The sequence below is a fragment of the Lates calcarifer genome, linkage group LG1 (assembly GCF_001640805.2).
Source record: "Lates calcarifer isolate ASB-BC8 linkage group LG1, TLL_Latcal_v3, whole genome shotgun sequence".
Classification (NCBI taxonomy): Eukaryota; Metazoa; Chordata; class Actinopteri; family Centropomidae; genus Lates; species Lates calcarifer.
The window spans coordinates 18298174-18316804 of record NC_066833.1 but is presented as its reverse complement, the minus strand read 5'-3'; the positions used below and the strand labels follow the sequence as shown (position 1 = coordinate 18316804).

General features: G+C 41.8%; 2 protein-coding genes across 4 annotated transcripts in view; one reads left to right on the top strand and one right to left on the bottom strand.

Annotated features, from left to right (window-relative positions):
• The first annotated feature begins 265 nt into the window (after positions 1-265).
• On the top strand, positions 266-18031 carry dync1i2a (dynein, cytoplasmic 1, intermediate chain 2a). 3 transcript variants are annotated; one of them, XM_018684781.2, is made up of 17 exons: positions 266-402; positions 1336-1453; positions 2589-2703; positions 4231-4318; positions 5493-5552; positions 5913-6028; positions 10439-10525; positions 10739-10901; positions 10996-11095; positions 11972-12097; positions 13744-13890; positions 13981-14094; positions 14638-14771; positions 15781-15925; positions 16510-16650; positions 16828-16953; positions 17123-18031. In XM_018684781.2, the coding sequence occupies exons 2-17, from the start codon at positions 1346-1348 to the stop codon at positions 17234-17236; spliced, it is 1884 nt and encodes a 627-aa protein (XP_018540297.1). In that variant the 5' UTR covers positions 266-402; positions 1336-1345; the 3' UTR covers positions 17237-18031. The 3 variants fall into 3 exon arrangements, with proteins under 3 accessions (XP_018540297.1, XP_018540299.1, XP_050927334.1); XM_051071377.1 differs by lacking the exon at positions 266-402 and adding an exon at positions 1042-1174; XM_018684783.2 differs by lacking the exon at positions 5493-5552.
• Positions 17981-18631, bottom strand: part of LOC108888690 (electrogenic aspartate/glutamate antiporter SLC25A12, mitochondrial) — a 19292-nt gene continuing 18641 nt past the window's right edge. The window contains exon 19 of the mRNA XM_018684790.2: positions 17981-18606. Within this exon, the coding sequence (XP_018540306.1) occupies positions 18399-18606 (208 nt within the window). The 3' untranslated portion in view covers positions 17981-18398. The remainder of the gene's footprint in view (positions 18607-18631) is intronic.

Below are 18631 nucleotides of genomic sequence, written 5' to 3'. Positions count from 1 at the left end.
AACATCTTACAGTCCTTGAGTATTTAGAAATATGTTATAATCAAATGACTGGCTGCTGAAGAGAGGAAATATTCACACAATAAATTTACCTCATTGACCATTAGGACTCTAGGTTCCTGTTAATGTCCTACATTAATGGCTTTCAAAGATAATATTCTAACATTAGGCTACAACATGAACCACTACCTTTGAGCACTGTATCCAGTGAGTTTTCTCGGCACTGTTTACCCAGCCTCTTGAAATTTTTCCAAGTTCAGATATGTCTTTGACCTCAGATGGCAGCGGCCCAGCCACGTCAAAGCCAACTATCGCTTTTTTGACTCTGTCCGGCTTCTGTAGTTGGTTTAGCAGCTCGATTGTTTTGGCTGTGTGTTTGGTGTCAGGTCGAAAACCTGCTATAAGGTTAGTTTTCTAACACATTGGAGTCATGTTAGCCGAATGTCACACACTTGTAACATTTTGGCGTATTTGCCGCTGTGTTTGTAGCACAACTTGTTTAACTCAGAGTGAGGTCAGTGCAGCTGAAAGTTAGCCGCTAACAAATAAAGCTAATGCTACATCTCTGGCTATGTGTTAGTGGGTTGAATGGTGCAAACCACGTTTTCTCTAATCCGAGAAACACCAGTTTAACATAAGAAATATATTAAACAATGTGTGGTGTCGGGAAATATCGATTAAATATTGCACAACAAGGATGGTAGTCATAACAAGGAAGGCTAACGTTAGCGGCTGCCGCGGTCGGTTGGATGCTAGCGTGCTTTCTATGAAACTGTGGTGTGATTGGTGAAATAAAAACATTATGTCAACGTGAACCAGACTTCTTGTTCGAGAGCGTGTACAGCAAGCTGATAAGGACCAGACAGAGGTTACAGAAAGCGGATAGAGTAACCCCTTGCTAAGCTAACCGGGTGTGAACGGTCTTTCCAGCCTTAGGGTGGGGCTCTGTGTTGGCTAGCTGACAATGACTGGTCAGCAGCGCAGTGGTTTTAACAGAGCATGTAGCTGAAAAATCAAGTGTCTGTCTCCAAACTGCTAATACATTTAACTCGCTCAGCTGCAGAGAAGACGGAAAACACTGCTGGATGGTCAGTTTAACTGTGAAGCTGAGTAGACAGCTGTCTCCGCTGCTGTGCAGGGTGGTACTGAAGCTGAGAGCATCAGCTGTCAGGACATGGTTGGCTTTTTTAAGACTACTTTCAAAGTACTGCCTTTATTTATCAGTCTAAAGCTTTTGTTTAATGCTCTTAAGACTCACAAACTAGAGAGTTTCAGGTTAAAAATACAATTTTTTACAATGAATTTCTTGTGTAACATTATATGTTGTTTGTTGCACAGCTGTGGCATCATGTCTGACAAGAGTGAGCTGAAAGCAGAGCTTGAAAGGAAGAAGCAACGTTTGGCACAAATCAGAGAGGAAAAGAAAAGGAAGGAGGAGGAGCGCAAAAAGAAAGAGGTATGTATGTGTAACACCTTGTAAATGTTTTTAATATTCACTGGTATTGAATGCAAAAAGGAATGTGGAGAATAAACTCAATTGAAAGTGATTAATGGCTTGGTGTAAGTGAAAATCATTCAATTCAAATACCAGTTTTCTCCTTACACGTAATTCTCGTGAGTTTCAATCATTGATAGGCACTATCTGCATATGCGTCAAATGCAGTTTAGAGCTTAAGAAAACTTGTAAACTGTGGTTATGTTGAGAGACATACACAACACATCCCAAGGCTTTTCACAGTGACTTCTCAGAAAGTTTGTATATTGATCTTAAAATTAGCCACATTGCTTTTAAATAATTCACAATTTACATCTGGTTTGTATTTGTTAAACTTCCTTGAATGAAGTCTAAATTCAATATTGAGATTTTAAGGATTTTGTTTATAGATTATTTAAATTCTTGTTTTTTCTTCTATTTGACTCTATAACATGACTCAAAGATTTCAGATTTGTGCTATTTATATACAGTATGTCTGTGTTTTGTGTAGACAATACATTTCATATCGATGATCTAGGATGTCAAAACAAAGTTAGCAAGAGAAAATGTTTTTCAAGGGTTGTTTTTTGTCAGTTGATTGACAGTAAGTAGAGAGTATGAAAATGCTTAACTTGGGTATAATGTGATAACAACAATACAACTAAACTGAGTGCTTGTATTACCCGACTGGGTCCATTTTTAAGTGTCTGTAAGTTGTTTTTCATAACGTGCCACAATGATAGGTAGCATATACTCTTCACTCAGGACATGTCCTGATAGCAGTTTTAGCAAACTGTTAGTTACTGAAACTATTGTATTTGGTGCATTTTCAGTTGACTTCTTATTCATTGTTATTAAATTTGGATAGATTTATTGGAAACGTGTTGATTGAAAAAATACAATAGTCTGCTCTATTGACTGTGGGAATTTTCTCATTTACTCATCATCAAACTGAAACTCATCATTGAATTTATCCCTGAAATGTATTGATGGTTTAAACAATGGTGCAGATGTCCACAAATTAAAGATCTGCACACTGTATTGTGTGAGATCATAGCAATGTAATTGTGGATATTTAGAGATTACATGAGTTGGTGATGCATTGGTATGCTCCTAGGCGGACCAGTTGAAAGATGCTGCACTTCACCAGGACGACTCTGACCTGGAGAGGAAGAGGCGTGATGCTGAGGCCCTGTTACAGAGTATGGGCATAACTCCAGAAGTTCCTGTCGGTATGTTTCATATTACCTGTTGTACATCTATAGTTACTGTGATATCTATAACCTAAGGAAATGGACATATTTTCATGTGTCCTCTTATATACCTGTTAATGGGCAAAAACAGTTACAGTGGTTAATATATCTTCCATGCATTACAGTCATTGTATTAGTTGAATCAGATTTTTTTAGTGTTTTGGCTTCTTTACTAGGGTTTGAAGGTGTTCACATTTATACTGGGTGAACAGTGTAGGAATTGTTGCCCTTTTAATGCAGTGTGCCCCAAAGCAGAACAAAACAGTGGGAAAATTACTTAAAAAATACAGATTTAAACACTGGAATGTTCCTCCAACTATGTCACATGACTTCAGTCCGTCATCATGTGATCATATTAAAGGCTAGACTGAGGGCTGTGTTAACATTCAGACAGTCACTGACTGCAAAATATGTGCAACCACATTTTAAATATAAATGTAAGTCTGTGTTTACTTGACCTGTTAGTTTTCTGCTGCATTTAATTGGATTTATATATACAACAAATTAAAAAGGTACTAAGATTTATACTGTTCATCAGGCGTAAATGCAAACACCCAAAAGCTGAAAGCCACCATTTTAAACCAATGGTCATTCTTGTTAGTTTAAAATATAACTATATCATTATAGTCATTTCAGATTCATAGTATTCAAGTACAGAGTGTATTGTACATTGCACATTTTTTTATTTTAGACTGCCACCTAAAGAGTTATTACCAGAAATTGAACTTATTAAATGTCACAAAGACAAAACTAAACAGTGAGGCCAAGTGGAAACAGGCAAAAAAAAACCTCTGTATGTTCTTGCAAGTATTCAGAGTGTATTGCTCAGGGATGGTTGCATAAATAACCTATAAAACAGTCTCACCTTAGCAGCAGATTTTACAAAAATGTCCATAAACACCTGTACAACACAAGAGGGAGCACTGATAAACAAAGCAAGTGTTTGTAAAAATAATGCCAGCATACAGAGTACTGCATTTATGTTGCTTCATAGAGTCCAGACAGACCTGGATTTTTGGAGCACTGTCAGGTTGCTAACAGCAGGTGGCAGAAGAGATCCACACAAAAATCTGTGTAGGCCTCACAGAAAACATGCAAACAAAGTTGAAACAGAGGTGACAAAACATAATATTTTGTGCATTTATCTAATAGTCTGCCTGTTCTACTTATTAGTGCATTCAATCAAACATTTTTTGATTAAAGGAAGTCAGCATAATTGTGTTATTAATGCCTCTTTCTCAGTGCGGTTTGATCTTGCCACAGTTTATGTTTGTTACTTACAGACTGATTTGTATATTTAACTTGCTTTGCCACCAATTTCAAGGGATTCCACACATTAAAGCGTGCTCAGTAGTATTGTAGCTGTCAGCAAATCTCCTTCCAAGATTTGATAACATTTTAAACAACAAAGCTGCCACTGCAGCATGGATGCATTTGTACTTTGTATTTGAGTGGCTCAGCATCTTTACATTGTAATAGATGATTATTGTCTGTCTCACTATGTAGTCCCTCCTCCCATGTCTCCAACTGCCAAATCGGCGGGCACGCCAAGTGAGGCAGGGAGTCAGGATTCTGATGGAGCCGCAGGACCCAGGTACACACACACACACACACACACACACACACACACACACACACACACACACACACACACACACACACACACACAGACTCACACACCACTTAGCAAATGTTTGAATCATAGAGATTTTCCCCACTTCCAGTACAGGACTTTTACAAGTGTTGGAAGTCCTTATTTACAAGAATTAAGGGCTATTTCTTCACTTAAGGTGAAATGTACCTTGCTGATCCTAAATCTCCTCAAACAGCTCTGTCTGTCCTCTTTTTGTGCTCATTTATGCTTATGCCAGCAAGGTAACATTTACAGTATCGTTGTCAGAGCTTCGCAAGCCACATAAATTGCAAATGTTGTCGTGCAGCAAAGTAGTTCTGAAGTATTTAAAAAATGGCTTTAAGAAGTTAAGGTCTGTTTTTGCTTTGTAAGATTTGCCTCACGTTAAACTCCGGATAAAGGTTATGAATATATGTAAAGTCTGTTTATAGTGAGAGCAACTCAGCTAAAACTTTACACAAAGTCTCATACCATTACAGTGAATGATGACGAGTTTATGCCAACTGAGTGCATGTTTATTTAATTTGTGTGCCTGTTGAATTAGGACGATCCTAAATTAACAATAAAACAGCAGGCTGCTGTGATGCCTGGGGGACTTCTTAACCCCTAATTAGAGCCCCTTCCATGGGCTGAAATCCAAGCTCCCCCAGTGTCCCATCAGGCCTAGGGAGCAGTTCAACCTACGTGTTGACTCATTTCCCTCACCAGCATGGCCATTTCCTACACACATGGAGGTCATGTTTTCTCCCTGAGGGTTCTCTCTCTCTCTCCTTCCCTCTCTGTCTACACAACACTCAGAGCCTTTGGTGTGACACAGTTCAGGCTGTATCAGCACCGCAGGCTGCACATTACACCCTGTGTCATCCCACTTTGAGGGCCTGTGTGTCCATGCATTTTAAGCAGATACATTGATTTGTCTCTGAATGTTTTGTAGACAGATCCAAGCTTGATTTGACCTAAAAAACAACAACAACACACACAAAAAAATGTTTTGATAACATGCAGATTTAATTGATGTGTGACCTAGGATCCGATCAGCATGTTGTGTGCCATAACGCTAACTTTATTTCCTCTCCTCATTTGTGCTTGCCTGTCTCTCTCACTAATGCTGGCTTGTTGCTGTGACACTAACCAGGACTCTGCACTGGGACTCTGACCCGTCTACTCTTCAACTTCACTCTGATTCTGAGCTGGGGTACTGGACACTCTCTTCTCTCCTTTCCTGGTCATTTTCCCTTCTCTCAATCTATGGCATGATTACTTTGTTTTTCAAAGTCATTATAAAGCTAATGCAGTCCAGGAAAACAAGTCAAGTCGTGCATGCAAGGGTGGTCAAACTGGTTGTTAAACTAATCTGAAGTCTTCCATCCCATGAAACACTCATTTACTTACTTTGATCAGCACAAGAGTCCATTTGCAAGGAGGTGAGAATTGTTTCAGAAACGGATGAGAACAGTTATATTAATAGCACTGTTTTGTATGTATGTTTTATTGTTGAATTCATTACTGTTTTGCAGTGATGTTGGGCAAAGACTGAGTTGTTGTGTGCTTCTAGGCGAGGAACTCCAAAACTGGGAATGGCCAAAGTCACACAAGTGGACTTTCCTCCTCGTGAAACTGTGTCCTACACAAAAGAGACCCAGACACCTGTCATGACCCAACAAAAAGAAGGTGATTCTCACTTAATGTTGTACAGGTTGACCTGCATGTACACAACTGTGTGCTTGAATATGTTGATGTGTGCAGATCTTAAGAAAAACATAGTCATCCATTAAAATGTACAGCTTCTTTGCAAATAAATGTTTTATTTTGCTGCATGAAGGAAGCACCATTTCTCTTGACAGGGGTATGTAGGGGTTGTATGAGTGTACAAGTGGGCACCGGAAATGAACAAGTGGAAAAGATTTGATTCAAACAAGCACTGAGATGAAAGTAAAGGAAAAATGAGGCCCAGGAAACATAAGAAGTCAGAGAGGAGATTAAGTTCAGACAAGCTCTGCTCCTCTGAGCCTCTTATTCAGCTCCACAACCAACTCCGCTTTGGTATAATTAATGAGCAAGATGGGAAAACCAGTGACAGGAAGGAGAAATGCGATTGTAGGGGAAGATATGAAGCGCTGTGCATACGACTGCTTACTGCCTCTGAAGCATGTCGATATGTATGTAATTGCTGCACTGAAGCTTTCATGTGGTTGGACAAAGAATATTTAGGCTACTACTAACATCCACATGTTAAACACATGTTCCTTAAAATTTGGAATATTTGTGGCTGTGCTGCGTGTGCGGGTTTGATTTATGTAATGAGAAATAGTGAATAGCACGCTCGGCTGAAACCCTGATTAGGTTTTTGTTTTGTGTTTTTCTTTCTTTTTGTCAAGAGATATCAGAACTAGTCACAGAAGTGACAATACCTCAAATTACAGCTACTGGAATGAGCCTGTCTCTTTAGCCGTTTTCCCAATTTATTTGCATCAGCTAACACATCTTTTTTAAGCATCTTTGAAAGCCTGGTTAGGATTTTAAACAGTGTACTGATTGTCGGTTGTTGTCTGATCAGGTGATGTGTAGAAAATTCTGAGGTGGCATGCAGCACGAGTAAGATAAAATTGTGTGATTTTGTGGAAAACTATGAGCAGAACTAGTGAAGGATGAAGAGCATCTCTCTGTTCCTCGTCGCTCTTTACTCTGGACTCTACTGGGCATTGTAAAACTGTGTTAAACAACGATGGTTTCTGCCAGCTGTTCAACACGAGGCACCCTTCCCCTCTCTGCCACTATGTAATCATTTCATCAACTCCCTCGCTTCCCTGTCTTCTCCCTTCACCGAACAGGCACATAACAAAACACACTCAGTGACATTGTGCATTTTCACACCATCACTTCTGGCACTCGATGAGACGGCATCCCCTTCCCAGCTTGCTCCCCTCGGCGCATTTTTGATGTGTGGGGTGGCGTCAGGCCTGTTCTGTGATTGAGCGATTTATCATGTTGTCAAAAGGAGGCAACGGCGCAGCACTCTCAAGGTCAGCAGGCGGTGGCATTAGAGGGAGCGGCGGCCGTGCCCTGGCTGCCGCAAGCCGAGGGTTCTCCACATTGTCTGCAAGACATCTCTGAAAAAGGAGTAAAAGATTTAAGATTTTTTAACATCTCCTGCCCTTTTGACCCACAAAGAGAGACCCCTGAACAGGCACAGAGAATGCATCTTCATTTTCAGATTATTTCTTTGTTGGTACATCAGTGCATCATTCTACCACTAAAGAAGTACTGGACAGTCCAAATCTGTCACTTTTGGACAACATAGATGCATTTTTTATCTGTAGATAGTTTTTGAAAATTTGTTAATTTAAGCCATCAGATTGGTGAATGTCTGTGGTGCCGCTACAGTATTCCCAACTGCAGTAGTAGGTAATATGCAGCATCAGTATGCACTCCTCAACAAGAGGCTGTAATTATGGAGTAAGATATTGTTGGAGGTTGAGGAGAGCTGAGGGGTGTGTGTGTGTGTATGTGGAGTGGTTGGTCTGGTACAGCGTTTAAAAAGGCTTGTTAGGAATAAGTATGTGGAGCAGTTTAGTAAATCTAATATTTAATTTAATGTGATTGTTTTAATCACTCTGGATTCAGAGGCAGGTTAAAACTTTTAATCACAAAAGCCCTCAATGGCCTTCTTGTTTCAAGTGCCACTTGTAATTGTGGTCAGCTTTTATGCACTTGATGATTAGTACTGTTAAATATCTATTGTATCCCTCTGTCATACAGCAGCTAAAAATGAAATTGAATGATTGTATAGTTTCAGTTTAATAAGTGTATGAGTTTGTACGTTATCTGTGAGTCCTGGTTTTGGATTTCTGCTCACCATTGGCATGTTTGTGATCTTTAGACCTCAGTGTCAATTGGAGACGTGTGTAACCACTGTTGGAGAAGTTTAAAACAATAAATTCCTGTTTCACAGATGACTAAACAGCGTTATCAGATTGACAAAATCTGACTGCCGATGTCTTTGTTTTTGCTTTGCCTCGCAGCAGTTTAAAATTTGCTGCACTACTACACACAGCCACATGTGCTGCTGACATTGTACGACTTGGAAAAGATTGATCACAATTTTGAAATCTGGTGCTAGAAGTACTCTGTTTTAGGAAACAAAAAATGACTGTGCACGTTTGTGCTGTTGTGTGCACACGCTAGTAGAGTTTCATCTTGTGTGGTTTCATTGTTGGCCTTTATATGGCAGAAAAAAACCCTGGTGCACGTGCTGAAGTCTCACCCTTGTTCTCTTTCGACATATAGAAAGTGGAGGACACCTGCAGCGGAGAGCAAAGGTCATTTAGTTTTATAGTTGTACATCACTGGCCGCATGCTGTGTCTGCATTAATATATTGTCCATTGACGAAGACCTGTGATTACTCTCCCCCACCCCCTCTTGTCCGGCTCCCCCCTAGAAAAGCTTTTATTTCTTAAGTGGTACAAAAGCCATAATTGGGCCTGCTTTGAGAGGAGGTGTCAGTGTATGGGACATCAGTGATTCGGGTGAATTCTGTTAAATGCAAACCCCCACACCCCGCCACCCACCCTCGCTAGGCACTACTGCCCCCCTACACATCCCCAGCAGGGTCACCAGGATCACTAGCTTTTCTCCAAATGGCCATTTTGGCTGGCAGGTGCATTATACCCTTTATTTTCAGATTGTCTATCCGCTCCTAATGCCTGGCAGGTTGATTGCTCTGGCTGCCTCACCACGGAAAGGGCTGACGAGCACGGCCGGGACTAGCTGAAAGACAGTGATTACTGTTTTCCTTTAAGCCTGATTGAGGCCCTTGAAAGGAAAGATTTTAACCTTCTCCTGTTGGTTGCAGAGTATGGCCGTACATTGAAATGGCTTGTGTCATCAACCCAGTTCTGTAAACTCATCAGTGCACCCAATAACCTTCTTCCCCAAACCTCCATCTGAGAAAGGGGATAAATCACTTTATGGACAAAGTGACAGATGACATTATCATTTAGATTATCTCAGTAGGAAGGAAATTCTGGCATGCGGTGCTGTCATCCTAGATTAACTATAAGGTTCATACCAAGATAAAGGCCTGTAGGAACTAGACGAGTATTTCCCCTCTCCTCATGAATCTGTTTTGCCCTGCTTTTGCTACCTTTTTTTTTTTTTACATTGAAAGCATAAGCTATATAGTGTCTCTAAGAGATGTGTTTTGAAAAAGCATGTTCATCTCCTTTGAGGTAGAACCGGTGTGCAGTTTGCCAGCTGGTCTGGCCTGTATTTTGTTGTACATTCTCTTGAGGTTGAATAGGACTTGCAGGACCTCCTGCTAGGATGGTAATTGCATAGACTTGCCGTTCAGGGAGAAGCTTGTCTCGGGGCAGCGAGGCGGAAAGCCTCTGTGCCATCCCCATGCCACCTCTGAAGAGCATGAGACAATCCCAGCATCACCATCTGCTTTTGCACCATGCTGTCATCTGGCCAGACCAATGGGTCGGGCCACGGGGCAGCTGCTCCACACCCTCTGCCCCTCTGCCCTGTGGCCTAGAAGGGGGCAACCTGCCACTGGGACACAGAGGGAACCGCTACACTGACAGCTCAACTCTCTATTGAATGGCTAGAGTCTCATTAACAGTTGGGAAAGACAGGGGTCCCTATGACAACAAGACACCCGCTGCGCTGTGTCCCTTTAACACAAATGACAAACTTCCCTGCTTTAGAGGAGTAGGTTCTTTTTGAAAGACGACATTGTACTGACAAACCAAACAAATGCAAGGCAGAGATACAAAATCAGTCTATTGCCTCACCCATAATCACTGGGTGAAGCTTTTGTTAAAAGAAGAGAATAATAGGAGTGGAAGATGTAGACACAAAAAAATATGAAACGTCTGTACGGAGGCATGTTTTGTGAAAGTTGTTACTTTGAATTTGAATTTATTCTCTGCTTACGTTTGAAGTTTTGACAAAACTGATATCATAAACTATGATTCACAATTTCTGGCATAGGAATATGTTGATTCAGAAATTTGGTTTGTATAACCTAGCTCTGTGTATTTTCCAGTTTTTAACAGAGTTTACTTTTTGATCAACAGAGGAAGAAGAAGAGGAGGAAATTGCCCCTCCTCAACCAGTAGTTGAGACTCCAACTGAGAAGCCGGACCAGAAGGAGGAGGAGGAAGGTACCTCACTGCTAGTGATCATATATAATTGACATACTGTTCACATATAATTGAGCTGCCTCAGTACTTCAATGAATTTACAGTTCCATTTAGAACAGTAAATGCAGAGTACAAAGAGGCTTCTATTCCTGTAAAGCAGAGTATTAGCATAAATACCATAATGACAGCAGATATCTTCACTGCATTTCACTGTGTTTTTTAATCTGTATGTAGCACCCCCCCACGAGCTAACAGAGGAGGAAAAACTCCAGATCCTGCACTCGGAGGAGTTTGTGAATTTCTTTGACCACAGCACTCGCATTATTGAGCGGGCTCTATCAGAGCATGTGGACCTCTTCTTTGACTACAGTGGTCGTGACCTGGAGGAGAAGGAGGGGTAATAATTGGACAGCGACTGTTGTTAAAAATCGTGTAATTGGTTTCTGAAAAAGTGTTTTATTGATTTGTGGTGCTTTGTTTTTTCCCCCTAGTGAAATCCAGGCCGGAGCAAAGCTCTCTCTCAACAGGCAGTTCATGGATGAGCGCTGGTCCAAACACCGTGTCGTCACCTGCCTCGACTGGTCCCCCCAGGTCATTTTCTTTTTAAAGCGCTTTCATAATTAAATAACAGTTTAACACATTTCACTGGACACCATCTAGGAATCGTTTGCAATTATCAAAATGTCAATCCTAACAATGAATTTATTGTGTCTATGTGCTAAAATATAAATACTAAGTATAAGTGTCACTAAATGGCTGTTAAAACAACTTAGCTTCGCACAGCCATAATGCTTTATGATTACATAGCTTGTGTTTGACAGCATTTACTTTTAGCCTCAAGTCCCTCAGGAAAAGTAAGTTATGTCCCACACAAATTGTCACTTAGTCGGAGGCCATAATGATTTGTTTCCTCTGGTGTCTAAGGTCATTTAATGCATGATTCTGCAATGGCTTTTGACAGTGATTGAACACCAACTCTTTGTTCACAGTATTCACTTGCTCGGAGCCATAATCACGTCCCTGTGAATTGAAATTATGTATTCACAAACTGTAAATCTCAGATCAAGTATTAGAGGTAGCAGAGGTTAATGGTTTATTTACATCTGGGTAGTGTCTCTAGATTCATTCTCTCATTCTCTGCACTTCAGTCAGCTTGTATTTTAAAAGATTCTCAGAGAACTGCTCTGTTTTAGTCGACTGCTGTGTTCCTCTGAGCGCCTTCACAACTGTTACTTTTGGTTAAAATTATGAAAGGAAATAAAAACGCAAATGACCAAAGTTTTGGGGGTAGGGCAGCTTAAACGAGCCATGAATCTTGAGGAAAGGGTTACTCATTCTTTAAGGCATTCAGAAGCACCACACAGGGCAGGCGAGGCTTGTCCACATGGAGCCAAGCCTTCAGGGCATGTCTGCCTCCCCCTGACATTCATATGGGCTGATTTTTTCCTTTTTTTCTTCTGTCACCAGTATCCTGAACTCCTGGTTGCCTCATACAACAACAACGAGGACGCTCCTCACGAGCCAGATGGTGTGGCGTTAGTGTGGAACATGAAGTACAAGAAGGCTACACCGGAGTACGTCTTCCACTGTCAGGTACCTAAAGCAAAGCTTCTCTGCTTCTTCCTGCCACCCCCACCTCGTCCTCACGGGTGGCTCCTTCCATGACAAGCGCGGAATACCGCCAACCAAACCCTGTTTGCTCACCCTCTCTCCTCCCTCCCTAAGCCCCTCACCCCTCCTGCCTTCATCCACATTGTGAGTTCACCGTACTGGCATCCACCTCCACCACATCTATCCACAAACACATGTTCGTCAGGCGCCGGAGAAGACCTGTGGTGCAGGAGTTGAATGGAATCTGAGCACTGCAGCAGGATTAAGTGTGTGGGGCAGGGCTGGTTATCATGTGCATCTAAACAAGGGCCCTGTGTTCATACGAGCTAGCAGGGAGAGCAGCAGAGCTCCTCTGCTCTGCCCAGCCTTATTATAATGCCTGCCCTGAGGCTCCTTCACCAGGACAAGTTGAGTAGAACCACATGTTGCCTCCAGAGCGGATGTAAATGCAGGCGTACAGCTCCGATGAATAAAAGTGAACAAAAGTGTGAATGCTGTTTTTCTGCGTGCCTCCACGTCGCCTCAGAAAGAGATTTTCCTCAATGCGTCACAATTTTTGTTCAAAAAAGGGCCCCTCAGAAAAAGCATTGAGGTAAGACTGTGGGAGGTAAAGCAAGCGAGTGCATATTAGCACCTGAAAACCAGCAATTAAAATCACGAATCAAGTCATAATCCAAAACTAAATAATGATTCCTCTTGACCAGCTTTGAGTTGTGTTTTGCTTATACTGTAAGAACTCAGGCATGAGTGATGAAAAATGTGTTTGGTTGTGTTTTGGGAAAGAGGGAACAGGCACAGAACAGTTCTTAAACTTTTGAGATGAAGCAGAAGAACAGCAGATTCAAGTTGATGTTTTCCATTTTCTGATTACTGGCAACTTTGAAGATTTCAAGTGTTACTGATATAAAACGTTGCAGTATTTTGCAGCCAGTTAATCAGACAGTGATTTAATACAGTTCTACCTTGTGGTCAATGACCTCCATGGAAAATAAGAGTTATTAATAGAGTTATTTTGACTCCAGATTTGGGTTTCCATTCATTTTCAAAAAAAAGTTGTGCTGTAACTGATGATTAATTTTATTTATTTGGTCAATCAGATTATTTTCTTCATTAATCAGTTTGTTGTTAGGTTAATAAAATGATAAAAAAAAAAAAATAACAAAAAGCCCAAAGTGACATCTTGAAATTTCTTGTGTAGTCCAGACAACAGTACAATACCAAAATATATTTACAATCATTTTAACCAGAGAAGATGGAACAAGAAAATCTTTGGCATTTTTGTACTAGTCTGTTCAAATTTGCTGACAGTTAAATTAGACCAATCACGTTTTAAAAAAATAAAATAAATTACATGAATATTGTGATGAACTTTGTCTAATGTGAAAGAGATTTTTAAGTCTTACTGTACAGCCCTGTACCAGATATTGTGTATTATGGAGCAGGGAATGAGCTTTGTTCTTGAAGATGGACGTGCATGACATGGACATATGTGCGTTTTGTTTGAGAGGATGTGATGGCACCTGACTCCAGACTTGTCTCCAGGATCTGTCACTGTACGTTATGTACGTTATCATCAGAGAGACTAAACATTGCATATCCCTTTCTCCGCTTTTTCCCCTGTCTGACAGTCTGCTGTTATGTCGGCTGCTTTTGCCAAGTTCCACCCTAACGTTGTGGTGGGGGGCACATACTCAGGGCAGATTGTCCTGTGGGACAACAGGAGCAACAAGAGGACCCCGGTGCAGAGGACTCCCCTGTCTGCAGCAGCACATACGGTACCGTAAACAACTGAGTGAGATTAGAGTGACATTGCATTCAATTTACATACAGCAAAAGATTAAAATCCTCCCTCCTTCTCTTTGCAGCACCCAGTTTACTGTGTGAATGTGGTCGGCACCCAGAACGCCCACAACCTGATTAGCATCTCCACTGATGGAAAGATGTGCTCCTGGAGTCTGGACATGCTTTCACAGCCACAGGTAACAGACATATATACTCTATGTATGTATGTGGGTTTTTTTATTCATGGTTGGTCAGAGGTGTATTTCTGAATTACATAAACAACTTAGATGAAGGATTATCATAAGTTTTATTGCTATGTTAATAAGTCATCACATTTTAAGCTTAGTCTTTACATTTCATGTTTCTGTCTCTTCGGTTTCATATTGCACACACTTCCTGTCCCTCCCATGAATGCTAAATGTCAAACATTTTGGCCAGACTCCTCCATTTTAGTATTCCAGTTTGGTATTTCCCCCAGTTTTACCCTCATTTCTTCTACAACTAATTTTTCACTTTCAAGGAAATTAACTTTGCTAGCTGTGTCATTTCATCTGTGCTGCCAAGACCTCAATGTCAAACGTCGATTTTTTTTATAAAGTGCTGGTTGAATTTAGATTGCATTAATAAACTGTCAAGTGATTTTTATAGGTTGTGCTTGGCAGAGTGTGTGTTAACATAAAGCCTGAGCAGGGAGCTTGTTATGGATGTTGTTCCATGTCCCCTCTGCCTCCCCTCCACAGGACAGCATGGAGCTGGTGTTCAAGCAGTCCAAAGCTGTAGCTGTCACCTCCATGTCTTTCCCTCTCGGAGATGTCAACAATTTCGTGGTGGGCAGCGAGGACGGCTCTGTCTACATGTCGTGTCGTCATGGAAGGTGCGTACATAAGCAACCACGGTCCCCAGCGTCCCTCCCAAACACCGCCAGGAAACTAAGGCGGCTTGTTAGGCCCACCTAGGACCATGTGTCAAATAAATATAGCCCACTCACTTCCCAGTGCAACGCAAATCCAACACTTGATCTCCTGCTGTTTGAGGTTTCACTCCTGCCCAGTCATCCTGTTTTTCTTTTCCGCTTGTCAGTTGTGTTTGTAAAGGTCGTTCAACATAAACAGGGCACACATGCAGGGGAAACAAATCATTTTTTCCCTGTCCTTTTTTTTTCCCTCTCCTCTCAGTATGTTTCTCTGGGTGAGAGAGTTTGTTTACAGTCGGCCGTCCCGGGGAGAATTAAAACTGCAGTTCATCCCACAATGTTCTCATTTAAAAGACTGGGGCTCCTCTCAAAGTGGATGGTCCTCAGCAGAGAAATGTGGCTTAAATCAGAGCTGCCACTGACTAGTGTGTTAGCTCTACACTAGATGTCCTGCAGTATGCCCAGAGACCACAGAGAGGGGATAGCTGCTAGGTTTCGCACAGCAGAATCACCTCTGTAATTGGGGGAATAATTTTCCACCTCATTTACAATGGTATGATACTCTCATCGTAGTTAATAATGCATAAGCATCACTCATGCTGAGTATTTACCTCTCTATGTTAATTATCAGAGCCTCAGTTGGGTAACAGCTCTGCAACATGTGGTTGAGGGGTTGCAGGCTCTTTTGCCACCCTGCTGGTAATCACATGATATAAGTAAATGATTAATGTGAATACATCCAGCAGAGGTCCATCTGTGCTTGTTCCTTTCTTTAATGTAGCACACAGATTTAATCCTTTGAGTTTTCATTGTTTGTTCCCTTCATCAACGGAAATGTATATTCAAACATTGTCACAACTGAAGGTCATTACTCAACATCTGCAGCTTAGAAAGATTAAGTTTGTCGCGCTCAGTTTAATCTGTCAGTAAGTTTGCACTCAATCCCCCACTTCGTCTGTGCGCTTCACAGCAAAGCGGGCATCAGCGAGATGTTTGAGGGCCACCACGGGCCCATCACAGGGATCCACTGCCACACAGCTGCAGGGCCCCTGGACTTCTCCCACCTGTTCGTTACCTCCTCTTTCGACTGGACTGTCAAGCTGTGGAGCACCAAGGTATGAGCGAGATCAAGGGCACACTGTGATTTGAGAGGACTGAGGTCCAAGAAAAACCTCAGCTGTTATTTTTCCTGGTCGAAAAGACCAGTGTGCAGGAAAAGTTCAGGATAATAATGTTTTTAGGGTTTCTAGGGTGACTTGCAAGTCACATGTTTCAGTTGAAAGGATATTCGTTAAACTGTAAGACTTTAAGAGAACTTGATGAGAAAAAAGGACACGATTAGCGAAAATGGCATGAACAGAGCAAATAAAAAAGAATTGCTACCACAGCTTGAGCCACTGTACCTGCTGCTGTTTGATTGTTAGCTAATGGAGAGTCAAGTGAATACTGCCTCATGCTGCCTGCACTCCATTTTAACAGCCTTCGGTAACGTTCTAATAAGGTCACTGACCATAGAGCCATGTGACTAAGGTGGCTAACAATGAGGCGGCTTGACGGGGGATGAGGAAACAGTGGTGTTTTAAAAAATGCTCATAGTTATCAACTTTTGCATTTATAAGAACACATGATGGTACATTTGTAAGAATCGATGCATGTGTAGATGATTATAATGGTTTTCTTAACTTCAACACTTCTGCAGAACAACAAGCCCCTGTACTCGTTTGAAGATAACTCAGATTACGTGTACGATGTCATGTGGTCTCCAACTCACCCTGCTCTGTTTGCTTGTGTGGATGGAGTTGGACACCTGGACCTGTGGAACCTCAACAATGACACTGAGGTACTGTAGCCTGCTAATAGCATACACATGTTCTGTGAGCCCCTTTAGAGGGAAGACAAAAATTTTGTGTCTAGTAAGGGAGCCACACTCACACCTTAATTAGACATGATATACGTCAGAGGTAGCAGAGCTCGTTGCCACTCCCTTGGTTGTTATTCTGCTGTATTATTATTTTAGGTCCCCACTGCTAGCGTCACAGTAGAGGGTAACCCAGCCCTCAACAGGGTCAGATGGGCTCATTCTGGCAGAGAAATCGCCGTGGGAGACTCTGATGGACGAATTCGTGTGTACGATGTTGGAGAGGTGAGCAGGCGTGACTCAGCTTTTTACCTCTCTCAGTTTATGATTGTTCTGCTCTGTCACTCCAGTGTGTTGTTACAGACGTGATTCAGCCTCTTACCTGATCTTGTGCCACCACCGAATACATTATTCAAAATTTGAGTCGTGCCTCTCTTGTGCCCCTCCCCCACAGCAAACTGCGGTCCCACGGAACGACGAGTGGACCCGTTTTGTCCGCACACTGGCAGAGATCAACGAAAACAGGGATGACGCAGAGGAGCTGGCAGCTCAGCGCCTGGCTGCCTGAAGCCCAGTCGCCGTAGACGCAGCGTTTAAGGGACCAGTGGTGAAGTTATGATCATGGACATCTTTTGATATCTTATACTTTCTTAGTTGGGAAAACTCTGCCTTCTCAGTTAGCTGGACCGTCACCAGTCTTCCTTGGAATAACACAAAGCGACAGGACTATCAACCTCAGACACTAACATGAAGCCATGTTCACAAACACACAAAAAAGGTCGTCCTTTCTTCAACCAGATGCCTTAATGTTTCATTTTAACCTTGATTGTAAAATTCCTTACCCATCTTTATTTACAGCATGTTAACATGAGCCTTAATTTAGAGTTAAGCCAAATACTGTTGGTGCTCCACTCCACATACTCACAAGAGAAACACTTGTAGCTGTTCTCCATTTCCGCCAAAGTTGAACTGAAGCAATCACATCTTCAAACATCCAGGAATGTAAACATCTCACAGCTGTAGCCCATGTCGTCATCTCTGTTCCTTTAGACTTGATGACATAAAGATTCACTTGTTTCTATATTACTGAAATGTCCAAAATCCAAATGTCTTTGTACTTCTTTATTGTTCTATAGTACACCAGTTTCCACTTAATGAGTGCAGCTGGTTAGACCTGAGGTAGTTGGAATATCCTCTATGCTGGTTTCAGATCTGTCATGTATGTTGATGGGATCTGAACAGAGACCATTTGCCGAATAATCTCAAATCTTGGTGTCAAAAGTGAGAATGCACTTTTCACACAGTAGAGACAAACAGTTTGAATGATTTATTTCAATAAAATACAATAAATACATTTAAATTATTTCCCAAGTCCCCGGTCATGATTTCAAAATAAACACTTTTGAAAACATCTGTACATCCTCATGTCTCTGAAATATAACTGACACATGCACACCAAAGCTGTTGCACACCAGAAAAAATAAAATGCAGTAACAATCCCTCCATAAAGCCATAATGTCCCTCTCTAGAGAAGTACAATATGTACAATAAAATTGTGCAAGCTATGCAAAGAAAAAGCACTAAAGCCATATTCATGCAGCATTCAAAGTAGGACAACCGCCCAAATGCACTGAAGTGAAACGTGGTTTAGTAAAACCATTTTTGGGGGGGTGGGGTAACATAATGACTGAAGGAGCATGCAGCCCTCACAGCCATGACGAGCGACGGTTTTACGAGGCCTGTGGCTCCGTTCTGGACTCGGCTGGTTTGATTGTCGCCTCTCCGGAAGGCTTGAACTTGGGCAGATGCAGGCCGAACTTTCTCTCCACACCAGCAAAGGTCGCAGCAGCCAGACGGTAGCCACCCACGTGGTCTGCAGTCACTGAGGGAAGGTCCTCAATCGCAGGTTTTGGGGTGGGCTCTGAGCCGGCAGGACGACTGAGGAGAGAATCAAGATTTGGAT